The 27,263-nt window shown below is 42.4% G+C and overlaps 1 protein-coding gene across 3 annotated transcripts in view; it reads right to left on the bottom strand.

Moving 5' to 3' along the window:
• Positions 1-27,263, bottom strand: part of LOC137099397 (semaphorin-6D-like) — a 144,368-nt gene that overhangs the window by 40,054 nt on the left and 77,051 nt on the right. For 2 of the 3 annotated variants that reach the window (XM_067476197.1, XM_067476187.1), the window contains 15 exons: positions 24,610-24,822; positions 23,998-24,112; positions 23,556-23,613; positions 22,345-22,401; positions 21,833-21,934; positions 12,823-12,913; positions 12,142-12,264; positions 11,220-11,308; positions 10,199-10,288; positions 9,348-9,475; positions 7,898-8,029; positions 7,637-7,792; positions 5,334-5,507; positions 5,102-5,242; positions 2,034-2,111 (listed from right to left, as the gene is read on the bottom strand). In XM_067476197.1, the coding sequence (XP_067332298.1) occupies positions 2,034-2,111; positions 5,102-5,242; positions 5,334-5,507; positions 7,637-7,792; positions 7,898-8,029; positions 9,348-9,475; positions 10,199-10,288; positions 11,220-11,308; positions 12,142-12,264; positions 12,823-12,913; positions 21,833-21,934; positions 22,345-22,401; positions 23,556-23,613; positions 23,998-24,112; positions 24,610-24,754 (1,679 nt within the window). In that variant the 5' untranslated portion in view covers positions 24,755-24,822. The remainder of the gene's footprint in view (positions 1-2,033; positions 2,112-5,101; positions 5,243-5,333; positions 5,508-7,636; positions 7,793-7,897; positions 8,030-9,347; positions 9,476-10,198; positions 10,289-11,219; positions 11,309-12,141; positions 12,265-12,822; positions 12,914-21,832; positions 21,935-22,344; positions 22,402-23,555; positions 23,614-23,997; positions 24,113-24,609; positions 24,823-27,263) is intronic. The other variant, XM_067476207.1, reaches the window with a different exon arrangement.

Here is a 27,263-nt window from a genome sequence, read left to right as displayed (position 1 = left end):
AATCCCGGCTGTTCCAGCAGGTCAGACTGTGGTTGTATTGCACATCTCCCCCTGGCAGGGAAAGAACCCCTCTCAGTGCTACTCAGTCTTTTCAGAAGGTCACTATTAAACAGAATGAGCAGCAGGCAGCAGCACCGGTTCACTTCAGTGGACTCTAACAGCCACGTGTGCAAACAGATATTCTGCTGAGAAAACAGCAGAATTAACTGTTACTTCCTGGAGTAAAGCCGTCGTCCATTTGCTGGAGGAATGATCAGCACGTCGGTGCATCGTCTGTGGTGTTTCCAGATCCAACGGTTCTTCGTGATGCCCCTCCTATTGAGGTGTGTTGACCTCGATATACTGGTTACTCTGTTAGCACACAGCAGTTTTGGGGGGCTCCAGTGTTTTTCAGTAGCAAAGTAGTTTTCCTTCGTTTTGTGTTAAGGCAAAGCTGAAGTTAATGTTGTTATAGGTCGTAAATATTAAACCTATTTAAAATAATCATAGTGAGAAGGACTGGCAGAGAGTGGGTCTAAATACCAAATGCTAGAATCTTTAGACAGACTTAACGACTGTCTCTGCTGACTGACTGAGCCGGCGGACTGGCACTGATCAGGACTGACTAGGTCATACTAGTCGTCATGACTGAATCACATTCATAATCTGCAGGACAGTTGGCTAAGTGTGTGCCGGCCTTTAAATCTACAGCTCAGTGCAGAGGTTTTATTTAGGTTTTATTCAAATGAGGGGGGGGGGGGAAAGCAAACATTAAAGTTAGAGTTTTAGTGGAAATGGGGACAGAACCTGGACTAAAGTCTGGAGCAAAGTCACTCTGATCCTCTCAACAAGCTGCTTATTAAATACACATTCTCATCACTCACTACTCATCTCATTCCACCACCACTTATTTATTATTTATTTACTTTTATCATTCTACATTTACTGCACTACACTGTTTACCTGCTGTTTTTTTTTGCACATTCCAATGCAATTGCACTTTTTTTACATGCTGGACATTTAAATGCACTATACCGTTTACATGCTGCTCTTTTTTTTAACACCCCTAGCACACTTAACTGAACTGTACTGTACTGTAAAATAGTATACAGTAGGTTTACTGGTCGGCACTGTCTTGGGTCTTGTGTCTTGTGTCCTGTCCTGTGTTTACTTGTGTTGTCTGTCTACACTGTCCGTCTGTACTGTTTTTTCGTCTGCACTGTTTGCACTTGGTTGCACTCGATGCACTTTATTATAGCTTGTGTTGTTTGTAGCACCTTGGTTCTTGGAGGAACGTTATCTCGTTTCTACTGTGTACTGTGTACCACTGTGTATAGTAGAAATGACAATAAAAGCCACTTGACTTGACATTCCAACCAAGGAATTTGTCTTTATAAACTTGTGGTTTGGCCTAACGTGTGATCTATTTTCTAACATTTCTTAAAAGGAATGAGGTTGGTTGACTCTAGTTTACAGAGGAGCAGCACCTCTGAAGAAAGTGTCCTGTTAATGGGACAGGTGAGAGGACAGATGGGTTCAGGTGGACAGAAAGGCCACGGTAACTCCGTGTTGCACAGGACAACAGACATGCTGACAACAGCAAACTGAGACCACAGTCAAAACTGGACACTGAAAAAACGAGCGGAAAAAGGCTTCTCGCTCAAAACAAATGCTCAGGGCACAACCAGGACGTGTCCTACAACAACCGTCAGGTGTCTACACTGCAAGACGCGTTCTGAAGCCAACCAAGTTTCATAACTTAGAGATTTACGCCAACAAAGTGCTCGCAGTACATTCCTGCTGACATCCATTTTAATATTCTGTTTCCACATCCATCCTTTCACTTTGGCTGCGAGTGTGAAAGGCATCGTGGATTTACATCTTACAGATATACAACCTTTTGCTCGGCACGGCAGATTTACGAGCGGAGCCGTCAGAGCTTTATTAGCTGTCAGATTGATGATGGCTCAGGGGAAAGAGAGGGAGGCAAAGAAAAAGACATGAGGGAGGGCGAGTGACAGAAAGGGAGAGAAAAAAGGGCGAGTGACACGTACTTGAAACCTGGCGCCATGTTGGCACAACTCCCAGTCCGCAGCCAGATGCAGTATGGGTCACGAGAGGCCAGGCAGGACCTGCAGAAAGAGGAAGAAATGTGCTGTGTGTTGAGTTGCTCTGTCTTTGGTTTGCATCCCAAGAATCAACAGCAGTCGTCCTTTTGACCTCCTGCTTTTACTGATTCCATGTATTCAGTCCAAATTCTTTCTATTGTTTCCCAAACACCAAAGAACCAAAACTCGCAATGTTAGGAATTAAAAGCATGTTCCAGGATTATGGCTTCTGAAGTGTCGGAAGGCTTTTATTCTGAAACATCTGTGCAGGTAGTCTTTTGTTTGTAAGATAAAAGTGATTAAAAAACAGCAATTAGCAAATAACTGTCCAGTAAAAACAGGCTGCTGCTCCCACAAATCCTGCTTTGTTTGGTTGAAAAATAAGTGATTCGACTTTGCTGTTAAAAAAAACGTGAGAAAAAGAAAGAATGAGTGAAGCATCAGAATTAATCACAAGCACAGTTTGGAAAATGTACGTTGTGGTAATTTCTTCACACAACAGGTAAAAGCAGGTGTGGAGTTTGTAGATACAGTTAATTAAAACTGTGTTGATGTTAGTTAGGTTAGGTTGGGAATTCTGTTGAGGTAGAGGGCTGAGGAGCATTTTATGAATGCAGTTAAGAGCCGTGTGTGTGTGAGAGTGTGTGTGTGTTAGACACTATAAAATAAAATAGGCTGGTCTGACAGATTTGTGTGTGTTGATGTGAACAGCGAGAGAGAGTTTGTCAGTGATGTCAGGTTATAAATGTTTACTTAATCCTAAAGATGACAGCACTGTGTGTGTGTGTGTGTGTGTGTGTGTGTGTGTGTGTGTGTGTGTGTGTGTGTGTGTGTGTGTGTGTGTGTGTGTGTGTGTCTGCTTTAGAAAGTCAGGACATCAGAGACCATGTTATGCTGTTTTTCACTCCACTGGAGGAGAAAAAGATGGAGAAGAACAGCAGCAGCAGCAATGATAGAAACAATAAGTGATGGAGAGCGTGAGGAAATGGAACAATAATGGAAAAAAGGAGCACGGAAAGGAATCAGAGTCAAGTCCAGGTCCAAAACCCGTCTCCTAATAATGACATTCTTATGCAGCTAGGCTGCAAATGGGACCATGGTTTTGTAACATCATGATGTGAGTCGATTATTTTGTTCTCAATGTACATCTGAATGTTGGGTCATGTCAACTGTCAAAGACTGTGGTTCTGCCTGAAGGTCAATATTCACACTGTGCACGGAGTCACTGCTGCTTGTTTCTCAGATTAACCAGGCCACGATGTTTCTCTAACCTTAACCAGGTGCTGCGAGAGTCTAAACGCATCAAAAGCCTATTATGACAAACTGAAGACATATATTTAGACTGTGTAAAATGCTCTGCACTTATAAAGCTCTTTTCTACCTATTGGCTCTCAAAGTGCTTTACACTGCTTCTTATTCACCCATTCACACTCACAATCACACACACACTCATACACCAATGGGGGAGCTGCTATGCAGCTGGCCAACACTCACCGGGAGCAACTAAGTTGGGGTTCAGTGCTCTACCTTTTGCCCCAGCATTTTACTAGTATTCTCAGGATCAACACGTTTTCTCATCGGGTTAGTGAATCATTTCATTCAGCTGCTCAGAGAAACATAAGTAAGTCTGCAGTTTAGTTGCTTTAAACATCATTGTTAAGAAACAGTGTAGAAGAGTCATGTGTAAAAGTTATTTCTATGTGAAGTCAAACTGAATTCTTTGCTGACAAGTAAAAGTCACAAGAAGTCATCAGAGTTTCAAGTTCGGAGTTTCAAGTTTTCAAGTCTCAAGTTCTGTATCGACTCTGTCAGACGGGGTCCAGTCAGTAAAAAATCATATGTCCCAAAACCTGAATCCCAACTCAGTTCCTTAAGTATGAGTCTAAAATCCAGTCGTCATTTGAAGTCATTTGAATCTCAACTCAAGCTTCAAATGAATATTATGAAGTGAAGCCAACTCAGTAAAGTCATTAGAGTCAAACAAAGAATGAGTCCTAAAGCATCAGTACCAGTCTCTTCATTCTGAAATCTTTTTGGTTATATGCCTGAAATAAGGTCCTTTGTTAATACAAGACCATGAGATTTATTTTCTTATATGAAATAAATCAGTAAATACTTCACACATGCTACTTTTGAGATTTTACGTCTAATAAACAAACATAAATAAAGCTAACATGTGGCTAAATGAGACGACAGAGGTTGTTAAGAACGTTTAACGCCACGTCACCGACTCACTAATCCGTCTGTGCAGCCTCTAGAGTTTAAACTGGCAGGATATGTCAGGTCACTGAAGGAGGACAGTTTAGTGGTGGTGACACTGAAGTTAAACCAGCATTTACAGCTTAACAACAGCGTTTTACTTCTGCTGATTGTATTGAGGCTCCAAAGTTCTATTATAATCACAGGATCAAGTCTGCAGCTCTGGTCCTGATGCTGAAGCAGCGAACACAGGCTGATGCGGGTCTCAGTGGATCCCCTTTGGAAGAACAGTTTTCCATAATGGAGACCTCGCTGCACTTCTGCAGCTGTGTTGCTGACGTTTATTCATCCTACTCCGTTATTAAAACATGACTGATTAGCGACAGTGTGTGTGCCATGAGCCTCTCCACTGATGAATGTGCTCTAATTCGAGCAGTGAGCTCTGGTCTGTTCAGTGTAATGACGTCCATAAATAAGGTTCTTTCTGTTCATATTTAACTTTTCAGGCTCGGCACCCCCCCTTCCCCCAGCACACACTGACTGCTGCAGTATTGATTATGTTGCCAAATTAAGCGCTGAGCGTTTTAATGCTTAGAAGATTTCCCCATTATAACGTTTGGATGTTTGCCCAAATTAACACAATTATTGTGTCGCTGCTTCCATGTTCCAGAATAACTCAGCTTTCTTGCTAAAAAATAAACTCTAGACCTTAGAACCCAGTACTTTTGACTGAGTCCTGGAAGATTTTGACCTGTAAAAACCACAGCTGCGGGATGAAGTCAGTGCACGCGTATCTTAAAACGCTGTATTCTTACTTTTTACAGGCTCCATGTTGGGTGCAGCGGCTGAGCGGAACTCTGATGACACAACTAGTGAAGGCTACAAACAAAGCATGATTGTCTTTATCCAGCTCCAATCCCAGAACTCTCCTGTCCTCCTGACCCTGAACGTTACACCTGGAAACAAAAGCAGACAGGAAGTGGATTTCAATGTAACACAGGTTCGATTTGAAGCTTTAGTAGCAGCGGCAGGAGACTTCAGTCTTACTTGGAGGGGTTGTAAACGTCAATGTCCTCCAGCAGTTTGGATGCAAAGGTGTCATTAGGATGTGTGCTGGCCAAAACCTTCAGGACTCTGCCGTCATCTGAGCCCAGGAACATCACCGTGCGGTCTTTGAAGGGACCAGCTGAGACGTCCACCACAATCTGGGTCAGCTTAGACCTGGAGAAAAGACAGATATGCAGAAATCAGAAATCTTTAAAGATAATAATGTGCAAAAGGAATTGAGTTGAAGGTGTAATTTCATTTTAACTTCTATGAGCTAACGGCAGCAGTTGTTGTCAGTCTGGGGATTTAAGTGTGAAAAATATGAGCAAGAAGTTAAGAATAAAAATGCTGTAGCACTGAGGCTTCAAAATACCAAAGGGACGTGTTTGTTGGACAGTTGATCCCCGTCTGAATCCATCATCCTGATATTTGATGACTACAGCAAATCATTTCTGCAACATTATCAGAAACTGACAATCCAACAGTCACAGCTGCGGCCAGTGCAACACTACGAGTGTGTTTTCTACTGAAGACTTTTGCGTTTAGACATGGTCAAATGAGAAAAGGTACAAAGCTGCTCGTTTCATCAAGTCACTAGAATTCAGCAGCTGGGAGGCACATTTTGCAAAGGGACCTGCAGATCGAGCTCTCAGGCTGCCATCAAGATGGTCAACTATAGGTGGACGTCTCTTTGGTGTGTTTCCCTTTCCATAGCCATCTGAGTTTTAATGTCCATCTTCTGCTGAGAATAACCACATGGTTGTTGCTAGACCACAGTCTTGGTGCCAGTCCATACAGGGATATTTCACTTAACGATAAAACACACTGACCTAATGATGAAAACTCAGGGAACAAATATTACAATACATCCACTGGAGAAGTGAAATATTTGAACCAAACTGAACCCAATTGTTGGGTACGTTAGGACGCATTTGCTCTAACTTAAAAGATATAAATGTCTGCTCGACTCTTTTCTATCTTTCCTCTACTCTCATGTTCCTTGTCTAGACATAAACAAATCAAACAATCAGCATGCTGGAAAATGTAGGAGCTCAAGTACTTAAAGATGTACGGGATGTGCATAGAGGATGAGTATGTTTTCTCTACAAAAAAACTCCTTTACAGGTCTGCATGACTCAGAGTACTGCAGAGTGCCTCTGTATGTACATAAGGGAGTGAGATGATCTGTGCAGCCCTTTGGACGTTCACATCATCATTATCTGGGTCAGCTCGGGCCTTTCCAGTGCAGAGGCTAATTCGTACATGGTACTGAGAGTCTCATTTCCATTCCAGACTGGTAATTAGAATTCTTCAGAAACTCATCTGAAACCTGCAGACGCAGATTAAAAAGGTCATAGATTTCCAGAGCATCAAGGCAGAAACAGACAGCGAGAGGGAGCACGTGTACTTCCTGTGAGCTGACATCTAATCAAAGCTGATACTGATGATTATCCCGGCTGCTTGAGGTCACAATGGTGGATTTGCTGCTTCCTCTCAGAGCTGCTGTGACGTTCAAACATGCCACATCGGGGTACACTTCACCTCCACTTTCCTCTTGACCTCTCGGTTCTCTTTCGCTATCATTCGATAATCTGAGGAGAGAGCTGTCATTTGGTTGAACTCTAGCTGCAACCTGATTCACTGGTGCTTGCTGCTGAATGATTAAACCATTGCAGACACATGCAGAATCAGCCACATATGAACAGGAAATAAGCCTCTTTCAGCTTTGGCTTCATCTTTCTAACTAACATAAACTGCAATTAAACAAATCTATGAAATAGCCTCGAGGTGGAACAGGGGATATGTCAGACATGTATGTGGGTAGTGAGCTGAGAGAGTCAACAGGTAAATCCAGCTTCAGCTCCTAGTGATCCCCGAATATGCTGTAGATGATGTCTAACTAGTGAAAAAATAAAAGGAACACGTCACGTTGTTTGGAGGCGTCAGGCGTCTTCGATAATGACACATTGCACAGGATGAAAGCACAAACTGTCACCGCAGGTCTGTCAGCATAACACACTGCATGATATTGTACAGTCCCAGCAGGAGCAGCTGTTGAGACTGAAAAGCTTTTAACAATAAAAAGTGGTTGTGTTTGTGTCGCTTTGTTTGAGGTTACGTCTGGCTCCAGTAATAGATTACAAATTTAGAGGCTTGACAGATGCAAAGATGCCTGTACTACTGTTTGTAAAATGGAGGGTTGATGTTACACCGTGGTAGGAATATGCGTCTGCACTTTAAATGAATGGCCCGTGGAGCTGTGTCACCTTCTCTCCCTCATTGTACTGTAATCCCCCCTGTACCTGCTGGAGGTCCTGGTGAAGCACGGGCGGTCATTGACGGAGGGAACGGCTTCGTCCATCAGAGGATACGACTTGATGAACGTCAGCGTCTCATCTGGAAACTGAACTGAAGATTTGTAGTCTGCAGCCGGACCGTCGCCTGCACACACACCAGGCCTGGACAACAACAACAAAAGCTCAGTTTTTCTGTCCGCTAACACAGGTGACTCCACACTCTGTTTAGTGAGAGTGTCGATCATCACACTCTCTTTAGTGGCTCACCTCGGTCTGGGAACCTGCTCATCGGGCACAGGAGTCCAGGACGAGTCACTGGTCCGCTGCTCCTTAAACTTCCCGTTGAATACTTTCTCTATGTCGTCCATGTAGAAAGCACAAACTGCAGAGCCGGGGATACTGCAGAGAGAGACATTCACATTCACCAAGCTGAAAGTAATTCAGTGCTAACGTTCATGAAGGAACTCAGGGGCCGTGTGAGTGCAGAGGCAAAACAGAGATGAAACAGGTTCAGAGGACCTCTGCCAGTGTCAGTCCAAACACTAAAAACTGAAGAGGAACCAAACCTAACAAACTCCATCCCAAGACTCCAAAGACCTGAAAACTTTGAAATGAAGCACCTTGAAACACGATGAAAGCGAGGCCTCCGAGCGCTCTGCTGAGTCTGACTCACTGCTGAATGCACACAGTGGACACAAACATTATATAATCCAGACTGACAGTAAACAAATCTAAAGGATTCACTGCAAGCGTATGGAGAGAGGACTGACCTCTGTGCTCCAGCACTGTCATTAACACAGGAAGTCAGCACAGAGCAGTAAACACTAATGAACAGTCCCCCTGGTGAGAGAAGGACACATGCAACACGAGTCTAAAAGAACAAGAGAGAGAGGAGGCAAACTGGGAAATAAGGAAAAAAGATGCAAATGTATTAGGCAGGCGGCACAGAGGAGGAGTGGTTAGTGCTGCTGCCTCACAACTAGAAGGTCCTCTGTTTGAATCCACCATCAGCCTGCAGTCTGCATGTTCTCCCCCTGCTTCCTGTTTCCTCCAGTGTCCTCCCACAGTCAAAGACCTGCATGTTAGGTTCACTGGTGACTCTAATTGACCGTAGGTGTGAATGTGAATGGTTGTCTGTCTGTATGTGTATGTCTTTCTGTGTTAGCTCTGAGACAGAGGGACAAGCTCCAGCCCCCTGTGACCCTGAAAGGCTCTAAATATTACTGTATTCAGCCCCTGACCCTAATCTTCACATGAACCAATGTTAACCTGAAAGGACCAAATCCTCTTACTTTTGAATCAATACATTTGGAGACGACAGCACACACACAGTTAAGTTAAAGCCATATTGTTTTACGTGATTTTATCTGGGAGTAATATTTCCTTGAGTGATTAATAATAATCTTGAGCTACATGAGCAAAATAAATGGCACAAAATTTATTGCACCTTCACAAACCTGCATAAAGCTGAACACAGATCTGGGTTTGTCAAAATATTCATCGTTTAAACAAGACAGTAACAATATCCGTTTTCTGGTTCCATAAATATAGAAAAAAATAACAAGCTGGAGTTTTTCGATTAAGGCACTTTTTTGCCTTTTTTTAATTTATTTAGGTTTTTTGTTTGTTTGGTTTTTTGTTTTATTAGTAGTAGTAAAATACTTTTTAAACCCCATTTTACACACACACACACAGACACACACACACACACACACACCTGTTGGCTTGAGTAGTGAAGACTCCAACTACTGCAGGCCTCTGGTTGATCTGCAGCACATTGGTGAGAGACTGAAGAACGTCAAAGTAGAAGAAGGAGTCTCCGGGAACTGAACAGTTTAGACGAGCCTGAGCACAGAGAACAGGATCAGGACGTACAGTTTTACATCAGCCATGACAAATAACATCACAATAACACAGGCTGAGGTGATTTACCGTAAAAACCAGACTAACGGTCAATGTATTTAAAAGACTGGTACAGCTGAACAAGGACAGAAATGACATTTTGGTTTTATGTTCAAAGGTCCAGGGACAGAAATGGAACACAATATTAAATTGTCATAGACCAACTGAGCACATAGTTGAGAAACATTGTTGACCTCAAATTTAACTTTATGGATCATGTGGGGTTTGTCATCATATCTTTTTGAAATGGTCTAAAGAAAGAAGAGCGAGATCTGTTACAGTTGGTACGGACGAGAAAGGAGAAAACTTTACATCTGTTTTCCTCTCTTGATAGTTTTCGTGTTGATTTACTTAAAAATGTAATAGTCGTGCAGCAGCTGACCAGTCTAACAGGCTTCCTCAGGTACTTTGAGTCGGTTAGTTGTTTTTCATTAAGGTAACTTCTAGTTTTGAGCCATCATATCAGAATGTAGACGATCTGAAAGCAACTAAAGGTGTTTGAAAACGCAAATGACAAATGACAAAATTATTTTAATTTCTGTCTTTCTGTTTAGTCTTGTTAGCTGCTTGTCTGCCAAACATTATAAAAGCAATATCTGTTATAAACGGTGTTTGTCAATGTAAAGCAAAGTTACAACTGTGCTGGAAAAGGGTGTGTGGAGGTACCTTGAGAAAGGAAGTCCAGTATCTCTCCAGAACCCTGGGTGATCCTCCATTATCGTTCTTACACACCCGGGCGACACGAGAAAACACCACCTGGCCAGATGACATGAGTGAAGTGGAAATCAGTGATGGACTGATGACATCTTCCATGAGCAAAAAGTTAATTAAGATCATTATTTTTGTCTCATCTATATTTATGTGCTGGAAAACTAACAACCTTGAATAAAAAACTATGACTACTTTAGGTTTCAGTTCGTAAAACTTTTGTTTTGACATAAAAAGTTTGATGTACTATTGATCAATCATTTGACATTTATTTGAAATAAACATGTGTTTCCTAACCATAGCTGTGATACAGAGTCCCTCCTGTCAATCTGTTTGTATTTTTAAAAGGATTTAAGACTGAAGTCCTTCTTATTCATATTTAGGTGAATGGATCTTTTGGCTGTTAGCGTTGAGTCGTTTGTATCTACTTCATTACTTCAACCATTAGGAGAAAATGCTGACGTCAAAACAGTGACAATGTGCTACAGCAACCAATCAGAATCGAGTGTGATTCCTGATACCTGTACATCATCATCCTGTTTCCTTCTGTTACTGACTTCTCTAATGAGTTTGCTGCACCACAGAAAACTTTTCATAATTTATGACTCATTAATATCTCAGACGACCTACAGTAATCCCTCATAGACCTGCGAAACGGGAACAAATGCACCTCCTGAATCTCACATTCGTCTTCGGCTCAAAATTATATTTAGAATCTTTTACACCAACGCCAACTCGCCGCTTACAACAGATGCAAGGGCTCACCTCCCAAACTGTCGCACATGCTTTGGGCAGGTTCCCCGTTTGGAAATCAGACACTCTCCGAAATTTGGACATACTGTAATTTGGAGTCTTGGAAGACATAAAACCCTTCTGCGAGACGGTGAGTATGGCTCAACACCCCCCCAGCTTTTCAGTATATCTACCTCGACAAACTCTTTACTTTTGGAGGAAAATGTTCACACACACACAGACGTACCTTGCCCAGGGCGGTGTACTCTACTGCGATCTCACTGAGGAAAAAGTACACATAGTTACCGTAGTCGATGGCGTGAAGGAAGTGAGGCTCTGCGGAGAGAAAGAGGAATAATATTGATTTTTATCATTTTCAAGTCAAAACTCTCCTTGCGGCTTTTTTACTGCACGTTTGCGATCTGTTCCAGAAGTTATTGGGTGATAAAAGTGTGTTGCTGTATTTTACCCTCAACCTGCCCCCAACCACAATCAGCTCCTGTGTTTTTACCCTCCCCAGAAATGCTTTCAAATCCCCACTGAGAGTTTCAGAGGTTCAAAGGTTCATTAATAAACTTGGAACAAGCTGTAAAAAAGAGGATTTAAAGCCACTTCCTTCCTGTTCAAAGCTCTTCACAGACTCTTGCAGTTCCTGAACTGATGGAAACTGGGTTTCTTGACTAAAGTAGAATCCACACGTATGTCTGCTGCTTCCAATGTGTGTGTGTGCGCGTGTGTGCACGTGTGTGTGCGTGTGCACGTGTGGATATTCAGATGTCTTTAGCCCACTTTCTGTTAGTTTCAGTATTAGTTTTCTGCGTGGACTCTGAGAAAACCTTGTCTGCAGATTTGCACACGCTTACATGGAAAGAGATGATTTGAAACCTGGTTACTCGTATTCATGGCAGAAATCTGTAGGCATTCACATCATCTCCTACACTGATTTTAGAAACCAGGTTTCTAGTTTACATGAACGTCATGGAATCAACTACAGGAGGAAAAATAGGCTGTGACCAGGAAAAATGTTCATCATATAATCTCTACTAAACACACTTTAAAAATTTCTGTCATGTGCGATATGATGTGGACATAATCCCTGTCATGAGACCACATATTTGATAAACCGTGTAAAAACGGTGTCATGAGACCGACCAGGTCATGTGACTTACCTCGGAGCCACTTGGAGTCATACTTGACGGTCCTGAGGACAGGTCGGCCTTCTCCCAGGCTTCTGTAGATGACTGCGTCACTGGCCAGGAAGTCGGTCATTGTGGCTGAGTAGAAGTCGCCTCCTGATCAAAAGAACATTCACAGTGAGACACTGAACTTCTCTGAATAAAATAATCATCAAAACGGTTTTATTTTAAAACCACAAACATAACAGGATTGTACTGTATTTTTATGTAATTATCCATTTAGTTACTGCTGCATATTGTCGTACATTTAAACTGGTTATTACTAATGTTAATATTATACACCTTCCTATTTTCTGAATTCTTCAAGAAATCTGATGTTGTTTGGTCTGAAGCTGAACTGCATTCATGGTTAAACTATGTATCTAAACATACTTATTAAACATTCAAATACTTGAACAAAAGTAAATAACAATCCAAATCTACTTTAAATTTGTAACTGACACAGTAATACAGTTTTTGAAAGGTTTTTTGTAGATTTGTTTCCTGAGTCTATAGTAAAAAAATAATTAATAACTAAGAGACAATGATTAAATTTGAAAACAGGCATCGACATTAATAAACACAATACACACATTCGAACTATTGCATTTGCTTTGTCCACAAACACGTTTACTGCGGAGTATTTCACAGCGGTTTGTGGCACTTTTAACTCACCAGCAAACAGTCCCACGTTGGACTGACCGGACTCGAAGGGACAACGGGCCTGACCGACCACCTCCTCCCCAACCTGCTCCAAGGAGCTCATCTGAGGGGGGGAAGGAGGAGACCACGTTAAAGAAGTTAATTACTTTGTCGTTTTTAACAATAACATCACAAACTAGAACAAACTGACACAGATAGCATGCAGCCATAAAAATCCTGTCATGTTCACCTCACGCTCACCAAATCTTTTGAAGCGTCACTGCTTTCTGGCTTGAAATGTTGGAAATAATGTGAGCTAATATTGTTCACTGTGTGTCAGCAAGAGGAGAACAATGCTTCTAATCAGCTGGTGTCAGTCAGAGCTCAGCAGGGACTCGCTTCATACAGCACCTGAGCTAATAATACACTGACACGTCTGTTAATAAGCCACTGATGATGTTATTACCAGCACTGATCTGCTCAGCTCTGAATTAAAACGTCACTGTCTGACCCGAAGCTGAGACTTAACAAAAAAAAACACACAGCTGATTTGTCTTCAGTTTGACATGTGAATAAACACAATTTAGACATCACTCTGAAAGACTCACACACACACACACACACACTTTATTATTAGCTACACAAAGCTAAAAGGCTTCTTCATGAACGTAATCGTCTTCGGTTTTAGTTTGTTCCAGAGCAAACGTGTCTGCTTCTCATGATGGTTTTAAAGTCAAAGCAAAAGCTTGACACAGAACAGTGACTTTGTGTAGTAGCTTCACTCTTGTATGTGTTGACTGAGCTAAACACATGAGCCACAACTTTAAAATCACTGATGAGTGAAGTGAATAATATTGATTATCTGGATACAGCAGTGCCTTTCAGGATGTGGGAGATGATAGGCACAAAATAATGTTCTTGAAGCTGATGAGTTGGAAGCAGGAAGTAGATACAGCATGGGGATCTGGGCGTCTTTGACAAACTGATGGTTGGAGGACTGGGTCTTCTTCGGAACAGCAGCTGTTGTGGGGCGTTTCAGCTGATCCGAGGACAGTAGCATAGATAATGCTAAACAGACGCCCGAGGTTCACCACCAGTCGGTTCATGTTTCTGGGAGTTAATGACGCCCGATTACGCAAATCGGAGGTCACTAAAATGAACGTTGAATCGGTGTGTAACTTTGCCAAAACAATGTCGGACTCCGTAATTTTCTCTGGTCCCCTGCCAAATCTGACCAGTGACGACATGTACACCCGCATGTCGTCATTCAACCGCTGGCTGTCTAGGTGGCGTCCAGCAAACGATGTGGGCTACATAGACAATTGGAAACGTTTTTGGGGAAAACCTAGGCTGATTAGGAGAGATGGCATCCATCCTACTTTAGATGGTGCAGCTTTCTTATCCAGAAATATGGCTGGTTTTATTAAACAATCCAGAGTTGAGCCTAGGATGCAGAGATCCTGTCCTACACGCCTCTCTGCAGTGTCCTTACAACCGTCACCCCCCCACAACTCCCACATACCTATAGAGACTGTGTCTGTTCCCCGACCTAAATTACATAAAGTAAATATGACAACAAGAGGAGTTAATCATAATAACCTAATAAAAGTTAAGACTACTCCTCTTACAGAACAAAACCCCAAAACTATTAAATGTGGATTATTAAATATCAGATCTCTCTCTTCTAAATCTCTGTTAGTAAATGACTTAATAAGTGATCTTCAATTCGATTTATTCTGTCTCACTGAAACTTGGTTGCAGCAGGAAGAATATGTCAGTCTAAATGAGTCAACCCCCCCAAGTCATATTAATTACCATGTTCCTAGAAGCACAGGCCGAGGTGGAGGAGTTGCAGCAATCTTCCATTGTAGCTTATCAATAATTCCTAGACCTAAACATAGTTATAACTCATTTGAGAGTCTTACTCTTAGCCTTTCACACCCAAACTGGAAAACTCAAAAACTACTATTATTTGTTATCATGTACCGTCCTCCAGTCCCTTATTCAGAGTTTTTGATTGAATTTTCTGATTTTCTAGCTGATTTAGTGCTTAGTACAGATAAAGTCATTATAGTGGGTGACTTTAACATTCATGTAGATGCTGACAGTAACTGTCTGAGCACTGCGTTTAATTCATTATTAGATTCAATTGGTTTTTCCCAAAATGTAAATAAACCCACTCACTGTTTTAGTCACACGTTAGACCTTGTCCTTACGTATGGAATTGAAGCGGATAATTTAACCATATTTCCTCACGACTCTCTTCTGTCTGACCATATTTTAATAACATTTGAATTTACAATAACAGACTATATAGCAGGTAGGGAAAAATTCCACTATAGCAGATGCTTAAGTGAAAAAGCTGTCAACAAATTTAAAGAAATTATTTCTTCATCATTTGCTTCACCATATGTTAATACAATGGAAAGTAGTCTCCTTAATGTTACTCCTGCACAAGTAGATTATCTTGTTGACAATTCTGCCGCCTCACTACGTACAATACTCGATAGTGTTGCCCCTCTAAAAAAGAAGGCAGTAAACCAGCAGAGGCGATCTCCATGGTATAGTTTACAAACACGCAACTTAAAACAGGAAACACGAAAGTTAGAAAGGAAGTGGCGTTCCAGAAAGTTAGAAGAATCTCATTTAGCCTGGAAAAATAGTTTAAAAACGTACAAAAAAGCTCTCAGTGATGCCAGAACAGCATATTATTCATCATTAATAGAAGAAAATAAGAACAACCCCCGGTTTCTGTTCAGCACTGTAGCCAGGCTGACTAAGAGCCATAGTTCTGTTGAGCCTACTATTCCCTTAACTTTGAGCAGCAATGACTTCATGACCTTCTTTATGAATAAAATTGTAGCTATTAGAGAACGAATTCACCAGATCCTCCCCCCAAAAATTACAGATAGATCTTCATGTTCAACAGTGCTAGAGTCATCGATAAGGCCCCACTCCCTGTTAGACTGCTTTTTACCCATAGATCTCTCTGAGCTAACTTCAATTATTACCTCATCTAAACCAACAACCTGTCTGCTAGACCCTATTCCAACTAAGCTGCTCAAGGAAGCTTTACCCTTAATAGATACATTCATATTAGATATCATAAATCTATCTTTAGAAACAGGCTATGTACCACAGGCATATAAGGTAGCTGTAATTAAACCATTACTTAAAAAACCCTGTCTTGACCCAGGTGTTTTAGCCAATTACAGACCAATATCTAATCTCCCCTTTATTTCTAAAATAATTGAAAAAGTAGTCGCAAAACAATTATGTGATCACCTTCATAGGAATAATTTGTATGAAGACTTTCAGTCAGGATTTAGAGTTCATCATAGTACAGAAACAGCACTGGTAAAAGTCACCAACGATCTTCTCATGGCCTCAGATACTGGACTCATCCCTATACTTGTTCTGTTAGATCTTAGTGCCGCATTTGATACCATTGATCATAACATTTTATTACAGAGACTGGAACATGAAATTGGAATTACAGGAACTGCACTAGGTTGGTTTAAATCTTATCTATCTGATAGATTTCAATTTGTTCATGTTAATGATGAATCCTCCATGCACACAAAGGTTAGCTATGGAGTTCCACAAGGCTCTGTGTTAGGACCAATACTTTTTACTTTATATATGTCTCCTTTAGGCAACATTATTAGAAAACACTCCATAAATTTCCAATGTTATGCTGATGATACCCAGCTATATTTATCTATGGAACCAGATGAAAATAATCAGTTAATAAAGCTTCAAGCATGCCTACAAGACATCAAGGCCTGGATGTCCCACAATTTTTTACTTTTAAACTCAGACAAAACTGAAGTCATAGTATTTGGGCCCACAAATCTCAGAGATATGATGTCCAACCATATTGTCACACTAGATGGCATAAGTCTGGCCTCCAGTACTACTGCAAGGAACCTTGGAGTTATTTTTGATCAGGATCTGTCCTTTAACTCACATATAAAACAAATCTCTAGAACAGCCTTCTTCCACCTACGGAACATTGCCAAAATTAGGAGCATCCTGTCTCAAAGTGATGCCGAAAAACTGGTCCATGCATTTGTTACCTCTAGGTTGGACTACTGTAATTCCCTACTTTCAGGATGCCCCAGTAACTCCCTAAAGAGCCTGCAATTAATCCAAAATGCTGCAGCAAGAGTGCTGACTGGAACTAGCAAGAGAGATCATATTTCACCTTCACTAGCTTCTCTCCATTGGCTTCCCATTAAATGTAGAATAGAATTTAAAACCCTGCTTCTTACATATAAAGCTCTGAATGGTCAGGCTCCATCATATTTAGAAGACCTCATAGCACCATATCATCCCAGTAGACCACTTCGCTCTCAGAATGCAGGCCTACTTGTGGTTCCCAGAATTTCCAAAAGTAGAATGGGAGGTAGAGCCTTTAGCTATCAAGCTCCTCTCCTGTGGAACCAGCTCCCAGTTCAGATTCAGGAAGCAGACACCCTCTCTACTTTTAAGTCTAGGCTTAAAACCTTCCTTTTTAATAAAGCATATAGTTAGTTATAGTTATGCTGCCATAGGCTTAGACTGCTGGGGGACCCACCCCCCAATGCACTGAGCTCCTTTCCTTCTCTTGACCATCTCTCCTCTCCTCTCATCCAGCAATTGTCACCACTGTATGTCATTAACTCTGTGTGTTCTCTCCCGTAGTTGTCTTTGTCCTCCTCTGTCCCCCTCTCTCTGTCCCTTTCTGCAGGTGTCCCCCGGCTTTGAAGCTGTGTGTCTTCCAGCGTGAAGCTACTGATCCTACCAATCTGCCAGATGTTTTGTTGTTGCTTTTGTTGCTCTGTTCTTTTCTCTCTCCCCTTTCCACTCACCCCAACCGGTCGAGGCAGATGGCCGTCCACCCTGAGCCTGGTTCTGCTGGAGGTTTCTTCCGTTAAAGGGAGTTTTTCCTCTCCACTGTTGCCTATGGCTTGCTCCAGGGGGAATTGTTGGGTTCTCTTTATATATCTTTATAATCTTGACTTTATTCTGTAAAGTGCCCTGAGATGACTTTGTTGTGAATTGGCGCTATATAAATAAAGTTGAATTGAATTGAATTGAATTGAATACCCTACGCCCGTTGGTGGAGAGTGAAGTGAATTGTCAGAGGACTCCGAGCATCACATTTGCTGCTCGTATGGGACTGCAAAGCTGCAGACCATCAAACGCCACAGTGGTCTTTTGACTGTTGGGGCAATGGAAGAAGGTGGCCTGTCCGGATGATTCACCTCAATGTGACGCTCTGAACAGTACTATGCTTGAACACCTTGCATTGCTGCAGCCCAAATATGCCCCCGATTCCCTGATGGCAGCGGTTTCTGTTAGCATTAAGGGCCCTTCCACAGTGCAGAAATTGTTTAGGATATGACTAGTTTTGAGGTGTTGTCTTGGCCTTCAAATTCCCCACTTCCCAATCTGATCAAGCGTCTGTGGGATGTGAAACTTACAGGACTTAAAGGATCCTCAGGGGTCATGTTGAGTCCATGTTTCGTGGGTTAGAGCTTCAAAAAGTTTACCTCGTGGCAGACAGGTGGATGATCCCTTTGAAGGTCAGTGTATCCCATTTCAATGACCCACAGAACATCGCAGTGAATTCTTTTAATCCAAACACTAAACTGTGTTTAAAAGTCACCTCCCAGCAGAGCAGAAGACATTGGTTCATGTTATAATAGATGAGGAATCCTTGTAAACAGTTCACCAAAGAAACAATAAGTGACCACATCAAGGTGCTACTGACAGCAGCGTTTATCCACAACAAGTATCTGAGTTGGTTCTGTAGCTGATAATGTTTTTGACATGTTACTTAGAAGCTGACAGCACTGATGATATTTCACTGCGTTGATAACGCTGAGTGTCCTGAAGCGACGTCAGCTGAATCGCTAACAGCGGTTGGAGGCTGCAGGCACATTTACCCTCCTGAAGGCCCCATAAATAAACCTGTGTGCTCTCTTCCCCCTCTGGGAGCTGTATCTGTTTAGAGCCGCGAGCTGCACTCTCTGACCCTCTTCTCTCAGCTGGCCTCGCTCCCTGGTTTTAATTCTTTCTCTCCCTCGCTCGTCCTTGCCCGTCTCTGTTAGTCCTCTATCATGAAGTGGGACAGAGTGATAACATGTCACTCCTCCTTTCTTTACTCATTTACAACTCCTCTAAGTCTTACTCCGTGCTACTCTCTCGCAGTTGACATTACACCGTAGAGTTCATCCAGGTGAAACCCTCTCAAATTAAACTTTTAATCACACGCTTTAATTAAAGGCTTTTTCTTCCTTCTTTATCTCAGTCAGCGTCTGCTCGGCAGTCAAATGCAGCATTGGTCGACCTTCACGTCCATCGCTGCCTGTATACATTAGCCATCTGCAACTGCTCGTACAAGGACGTGGATAAATTAAAAACCATCAGCGGGACTGAAAAATGTCTTTACTCAGAGAATGCAGCCCTCACGATGACCTGCTGCTGCTGCTTAATAAAAACACTCCAGGATGTTTCCAGAGCCACAGTTATGAATTCTGGCTTGAAATGACCTGTCTGATGAATGATTTACAGACCCAGCCTCTGGAGAAGAAACAGAAAGAATCTGCTGCACTTGAAACTATCCACATGCCAAAGTAAATTGAAGAGTTCGGGACAAATATGAAGACAGAAAGCTTTTATTGTTTGGGATAATTGTCTTCATTCAAACGTTTCTATCGCCAACATTTTTCAGAGAACCTTTTGAGCAACGAGCAAGGACGGCAGCGGTGAGTGTGTGTTTGAGCATCCCTCCCCTCACGCAGACTGTCAAACAATGACCACAGCTGGAACTGCGCAGTAAGAAATGTGTAGAATTCAGACAGGTGTCAAAACTGATGAAATGGGAAAAATACTCCTCATGGTCCAGAAGATGTAAAAGTAAGGGAACACAGAGCAGGTTTGGTGTGGGGGACTCACATGGCTGGAAGGTGAATTACTGAATCTAACAAGCTATTAGCTGATGGGCTGTTCACAGATACAGTTTCAGAAAGGTGCAACGGTCCTTGGCTCCCTGATGGGGGACAACCAGGATGAGCCTCATTCCTGCACAAAGTGAAGAGCAGAGCTGTTTAAGGGCCCCAAGATATGAAGGAACTTTCTCTTGTTTTGTCCCATTTATGGAAAAGCTGTATTAGTATGACAACACTTCCTGTTTAACATTGAGGAAGAACAACAACATGTTGACAGCGATGAGTCAGAAAAATCAACTTATTCAACAAAAGAACTGTTGTCGAGTTTAAAACCAATGTTAAAAGAAGTGTAAAGTTAGTTCTCTAGTTTGATTGAAGACTGGTGCTCTTTCCTCAGCAGTGTGAATGTCAAACAGGAAATTGCAAATCCAAACAGCAACATTTAACGAGAGATAACCAGAGCACAGCGACCCACAATTAAACAGCATGTATTACATCAAATATCTCAATATAAGCTTCACTTTGCAGAGATTTCAGCAGATTTAATACCTTTAATTCCTCATGTAATAAAACATATGTATGTAAACACTAAAAGAGCAAAATACGAGACTTCCCGTTTTAAAAAATATATATTATGTTGTGCCAACAACCACAAAAGCAGAACAGGCAGCAGTGTTTCTCACTTTTAGATCCAACCTCCTCAGAAAAGAATGCAAACCACCTCATCCTCTGGTAAATGTGTTGTTTTTCCCGCCGCCGGAGGTTTCAAAGCACGGGAAGCTTCAGACAAACGAGGTCAGCGTCTGCCAATCAAACCTGCAGCGCTTCGGCAGTGTGACAAAGGAGCACAGTCTTGGATTGACACACAGAATTGTGGCTTGTGTGAAGGTGTTGTGTTTGGGCTTGATGAGGCGTCTGGAGCTGCCTGACACTTTCAATTAGGGGAGTGAACGAGTGAAGCAAAGTCATCTCGTCCTTGCACCTGGTCCCTCTGCTCATTAACCCAACGATGGTGATGATTCAACAGCTCAGACACAAACACAAGGTGCAGACTCAGTCATTGTGAACACATATATACACAAAAGCACTTAAAAGTTTGTGAACTGTGTTAATGTAATAGCTCAGTTAACGCATGGATACTTTGATATTTAGCTGTAGAATTGTCTCCATCAATGATAGCAAACTGTTCTGGTCCAGAGGAGGCGAAGCAGATCCAGATCCTGACCTTGCTCCTACCGATGTGTGTTTCACAGATGGGATCAGGTTCTTACGCTGAACTGCAGAGTTTGGTCATCACCAATTGGTACGTTGGTCTCAACTGTTCACAGAACATTCTTCCTGCAGCCTTCTGGTTTTTCCACATGGTCTTATACAAAGTGTAGATGGGCAGCAGGATTGTTTTTGCAGAAGAGCAGCATCTCCTGCAGCTCTGCCCTGGTTGTTCACTGTTCTCCTGATGGTCATCATCACCGATATCAGGCACTGATCAGAACCCTTTATTTTACCATGGTTTCTTAGTGAATGTTCCAAACATTTATACACAATCTGCCTTGTGGAGCCCAAACACTTTAGGAACTTGTTTGTAACCTTTTCCAGACCAGTGAGCATTTAAATCCCTTCTACAAAGGTCTTAAAAGCCAGGGCACAATTCTACAAACTAAACTGAAGACCTTTAAAAAAGGCATAACCTCTCAGACTCATCCCACTGACTTCAAATGAAATAATGATCCTATCACAGATGAGTACATATTGAGGTGTTCAGAACTGACTGAAGGAAAAATTAGCTTGAAGTTAACCCTGGTGCTGTGCATTAAATGGAAAATGAATGTGTAATATTGCACCAGGTCCCCTTTAAATGTGTTGCTCTTCACTTCATTCATTAAATAATTTCCCACCACTGCTGTTTTGAAAGTAAGAAATCAATATTTATTGAGTACGGAGAGAATTCTTAATTAATAGGTAAAATAAAACAGTAGGTGTCTTTAAATTTCTTTTTCCAAGGACAAGACTACAGCTCTGAGCTGTTTGAATGTTCTTTTCTTCTTCAGGACATTTGGACAAATTGGTTGCAACACAGGTGTGTGTGTGTGTGTGTGTGTGTGTACCTTGTAGTTTCGACAGGTGGGGTTGAAAGCATTGGTACCGCAGGCGAAAAGAGTCTCGTCGTTTCTGGGCACCAGGACTTTAACGTAGTTGTAACACTCGTCCTGAAACACAAACCCAGACAACACAACCTCACAAGCATGAAAACCTTTGTTTACCTGACAATATCTAATTTTGTCTTGAATGTCAGTGAACCCGGAAGAAAAAAAAGTGTCAACGCTCCTCGTTTATCACATCTGTCAGAGAAGAAAGTCTTTAGAGTCTGTCAAACCGCTGCTGGTCACAGGCAGGAAGCCGAGCTTATTCAATCTACAGACTGCGTTTGATTCTCTGCTCGTCTTTAATTATCCTGCTGGTTTTAGCTGGAGGCTCCTCACACAAACACAACCTATAAAAGTCTAAATCAAAGCTGGAGACAGCGAACAAGTAAAATGGGGGGAGTGTCAGGGGAGGGGGGGTTGGTTGTGAACTAACTGAAAAGGAAAGAAGTGACAAACGTGGAGGAGGAACTCACGCTGTTCTTCCCTCTGACGGTGCACTTGCTGACGTCTTTGGACTTCCACGTCAGCTTCTGGAACACAGAGAGAAGAAGTGATGAATGTCATCTGGTGCGACACTGCGTGAAAACAGTAATCTTCTGAGGGCTGTGGAGTCGATGCTCACGGCACAGACGAATAAACACAAACACAGGTGAGGAGGAACGTGAAGGACGCCCGACTGCAGACGTGAACCAGCTTTCACCGAGGCTGGAGGTCGAACGACAGCTCCAGGTTTCTCACAGGGTTTTAACCTCGTACCATCGGGGAGGAAATGAGCAGAACCGTCTGACATTACAAAGAGCACATGCATGGTGGGTTTTGCAGGATCCCACTGCTAAAATGTAGCTGTAACACGCCAAGAAATGCAGCAATGTTGCAGTCATTTTCTAAATTAATCATATTATCAACAAACGGCGATTTGTCTGTCAGTCTGCAACCAAAGCTTAGCTTACTGGTCTGTGCTTTACACCTCTGTTAACCTCCTCAGTCCCACACACTGGACATGTTTCTTTATTTCAAAACTTCTCCAAATTCTCCACTGAGGAAAACAATGAAACGTCATTTCACCTGATAAAAATTAAAAAAAAAAAAAATGTTTTGTTGATTTAACGTCTCAACCTGAACACGAGTTGATAATGAAAAATGTAAAACTTTGAATGTGCAGAGCGAGAGCCGAAGGCGGTGCAGCACGTGATGGGGTCCACTGAGGCCGGATCACTGATAACGAGACTAACAGTTCACATCAAAGAGCTGTTGTAAACCGCCGTCCCACAATGCACCGGGAGGCCCATTACTGTCGGGAGCCACCCTGTAACCTTTTCTCTTTGAGGAGGAAGAGGTGGTGTGCAGATCAAAGGAGACGCAGGCTTTGTGCTGCCTCATGCATCAGCAGCTGCTGTGTCGTTTTGACACTCGGATATTTACTGCGTCGGCTGAGCACAAGGTAAAAAGCGTATTTCTTTTTTTTTTTAGGAGAGGGGGTCACAGAGAGGGGCTGCACCACAAGGATCAATTTAAATATGAAGGTGTTTTCAGCCTGGTCCCATCACCTGCTCTCAGAGTTTACAGGTAAAGGTCAAAATGCTCTGAGGGTTAATAAGAAAGCAGACAGAACCTGTCTATCCAGTACAAACACAGATGCACTGTTTTGTGCTACTAATGAGAAGAAACAACTGGATTTACTCACCAGCCGAGGGACGAACTCCTCTGAAGCTGTCGTCAGGTTGACTGCAAACACATGATCTCTGAGGAGTGGAAAACACATTCACACACACCATCATTAAACAGTGTGTATCCGGTCATGTGTCTACTTCTTTGCACATTAAGACCAAATCTACTCCTACTGACGTTAGTCTTTGTTTGTTTGTTTGACAGAAATTTGGATCAGATCTAAGAAGTGAAAAAGAGAATTGGTCTTTGTGTTCACGCACTGCTGAGAAGTTGTTTCCACATAAGGAAATAAAAGGTTTCTTCTCAGCCTGCACTTTGTTGACTCTTCCTGTATGACTGTCATCCTTGGTTGTTAAAGCATTCACACCTTCAGATACGGATTTCTGATGTGTGTGTGTGTGTGTGTGTGTGTGTGTGTGTGTGTGTGTGTGTGTGTGTGTGTGTGTGTGTGTGTGGACCTGGCAGCGATGTACAACATGTGGTTGATGCGTAACATCCTCTGAAAGTCCAGACCCAGACGCACTGTGTCGTTGTCTTGAAGCAAACCCTGGAAACCTGGATACTGATAGGACTCTGTGAACACACAGATTTCATGTTAGTTTTGGAAAATTTGGTTTTAAATATATTTGTATTTGTACACAGACTTTATGGGGCTGACAGAAATGTGCATGAGTCCACATGTGCATTAGTTTGAGACTGTTCTCTTCGGTGGGTGGATGCCAGGCTGCAATCTGTTTCAACAAACTGAATCCAGTTGCTTGATAACTGGTGTTTTGTAATTAATAACAATATTAATTCCAGGTCCTCAACTATCTTTATAGTGCAGTCTGTGTGTCATTTAGAGGCGTTTAAATACCAACCACCGGAGAAAAATCAGACAGAACAAAAGGGGATGAACTATGCATTTATTATTATGGCTGAAGCAGTAAGAGGTTGGCGAGTTGTGCATGTGACCAATCAGACAAAGGATAGTTGAGTTGTTGTGACTTGACAGCTTCCAGTTCAGATTTACAATCAACAATATAAGGCCTGAATACAGCTCATCGTCCAATCAGTGAGAGGCTACTCACGCTCCGTGCTGACCACGTTGATGGGCTGCAGGTCTTTGGGGAAGGGCTGGGTCGAGGCCGACTCGGACAGGAAACAGAAAGGGAGGACGAGCAGCAGCAACAGCAGCGATGGCCGCCACAGTGACAGCCAATCCGCCGGAGCCATTTTGTTAGACAGAGGAGGGAGGAGGGGATCCAGGGGAAGTGATGTCAGCAGGTCATGGTGGACGCAGGCTGTGAGGAAACGAGAGACGTGAGTTATAGTGTGTGTGTGTGCGCGTGTGTCTGCAGGGTTTATCTGTCCTGGGACATCGTCCTCTCTGAGAGCAGCTATAAATCATGACGGATTAGCGTGTAGCTTTAGCCTTGTATTAACCTGCCAGGTCACAGAGCACAACCCACAATCAATTACAAGGATTAGCATTAGCTTAGCATTAGTGGTTCTGCTTTGACAGCATGCGGAGTGAGTGCAGGGATTATTTGCCTGATGATGAACAAACAGCAGATGGAATAAAAGTGAACAAGCATCATCTTGTATCAGCTAGGCTGAAACGTATCGACCCAGATGTGTATTGTTCTGTGTTAATGCTGGTTTTTCTGTTGTTCCTGTTGTCAGACACAAATCTCAGAACATTGACATTAAACTGAACCTTGTTAATAACATTGTTGCCAATTCACATTAAACAGACTCATATGGATGTGGATTCATGGCACAGAAAGATTAGGTTCTGGATTTGGTGATTTTTCTATTGTTTATGACAAAAAAATATAGAAAAGTTAAGTAGTTAAGTGGAGTTGTTAATGATTATGGTCCTGTGAGAAATGATCCATGAGAAGGGAAATGGTTCTGAGACCGTTATCACCACAGTGTTGTACTCGACACGCAAAAGCCCAAAGGTGACGTGCGACCGCTATGACGGAGGGTCCCCACATATAGACCTACTGGGTTTGGACCTTTTGGTCAGGATGTTTCAGGGGCCAGTGGACAGATTCTGATCTGATCATGTGACATTAACCTGCTCCACAACAGATCCAAATCCACCTTTCAACCAACCCATCCCTGCACGACTGGGGTGTAATTGATGGACTTTCAGATGGTTCGGACAGAGCCCATGGACCCAGGTATCGAACACGTGGGTGTGTGGAATAACGAGGGAGCTTCAGGGGAAACAATGAGACAGACAGAGAACCAGGAGAGAACAGAGATGTGTTTCTCCTCCTTCTCCATCCTCCTGTTACGTCGTACAGTGACAAAGCACAAAAGGAGGAGGCATGAAGGTGACGCGCTCTCCTCTCATCTCCTCTTTCATCACCTTCCCTATGCTGTCTCCTTGCCTCTCCTGCCTCCTCCTGTCATGTGAAGTGACAAATTGAAAGGAGAGAGGTGGCCTCAGAGGCGACAAGCTCCACTTCTCCTCCTCATCCTCGTCTTTTACGCTCCAGAGATGAACTAAAAGAGAAAAAAAAGGCGCCGCTGCCTTTTTACTGAATTTACTTTCTCTTTTGTTCCCTCCTTCTCATCTTATCCAGGGGGATCTGAGAGCACCGCCGTCCTTCCTCTGCCCTTCTCCCCACATCCACAGCAGTTACACTTTTCCAAAGCTCTAACTCATCCTCACAACAGAACTCGGTGCTGTAACACTGACAGTATCAGGATAGTAACAAACGAGTCCTTTCATCATGGTGCAGCAGATGTTTAGGGTTTAAAAGTAATTGGACAAATTGGGGCTGGCTATAACTCAGTTTCTAGAGCCGTCACCCACGAATGTTAGGCTCAATGGTTCGACTCCCGGTCCTCCTGGCTACAAACTGAAGGACCCCTGGGTGAGACACTGAACCCCCAACTTGTCCCTAGTATTTGCTGCTTAGCTGTAAGACATTTGCTAAATGACTAATTGTAATTGTCAGACTCCTCTGGTGAAGTTCTCACAGGCCTTTCTGGGGGTCACTGTGGGAAACCCCCAGACCCTAAACAGTCAGTTTAAGTACAGATATGAGCTTTTTAAATGTATTTCCTGACCACAACCCCTGTGTGCACAGGCCAATGTTGACATCACATCACAGTTGGTAAGTAATTAAATACATGTACTGCATTCCAGTCCAATTCTGTGTGACTTGTATTTTTAATTTCATTTTATGTTGCTTTAGTTACTAGTTACTTTTTGCAGAGGAAGTTTCTTATTACAATCTAGTAATATATTTGTGTGTACTACTACGAGTTGACCACCTCTCAGTTCAAAACTGCTTGATACTAAAATTTTGACTATCATTAACTACGGTATGAACCATGTCTCATTAAAATTATGGTTCAGTATGATGGGAGAGCAAAAGCAAATGATTTATTGTAAGTAAACATACATGTTGCTGCAACTGGATAAAAATATACTGTTTTCTTACTAAAGTATTTCTACTTTTACACCTCAAGGGGAATTTAATGCATGTACTTTTGTACCTCAAGTTGAATAAAAAGTACATGCACTTTTGACTTTGTGCAGCCTTACCACCTCAGGTCCTTTCCGAATCTCCACACAATCTACGAATTAAAGCTGAAACTGGACACTATTATGTACCAAGTGCATCAGGGTTGGAGGACTGAAGACAGGCAGTGAGAAGGCACAGAAAGGTCTATAATCATAAGAAAAATGAGAGTTGGGGGGTAGATAAGGAAGATGCGT

Source organism: Channa argus, chromosome 1 (assembly GCF_033026475.1).
Source record: "Channa argus isolate prfri chromosome 1, Channa argus male v1.0, whole genome shotgun sequence".
In the NCBI taxonomy this organism is placed as follows: domain Eukaryota; kingdom Metazoa; phylum Chordata; class Actinopteri; order Anabantiformes; family Channidae; genus Channa; species Channa argus.
Note: the sequence above shows the minus strand (reverse complement) of the source record. Positions and strands in the feature narration are given on the sequence as shown.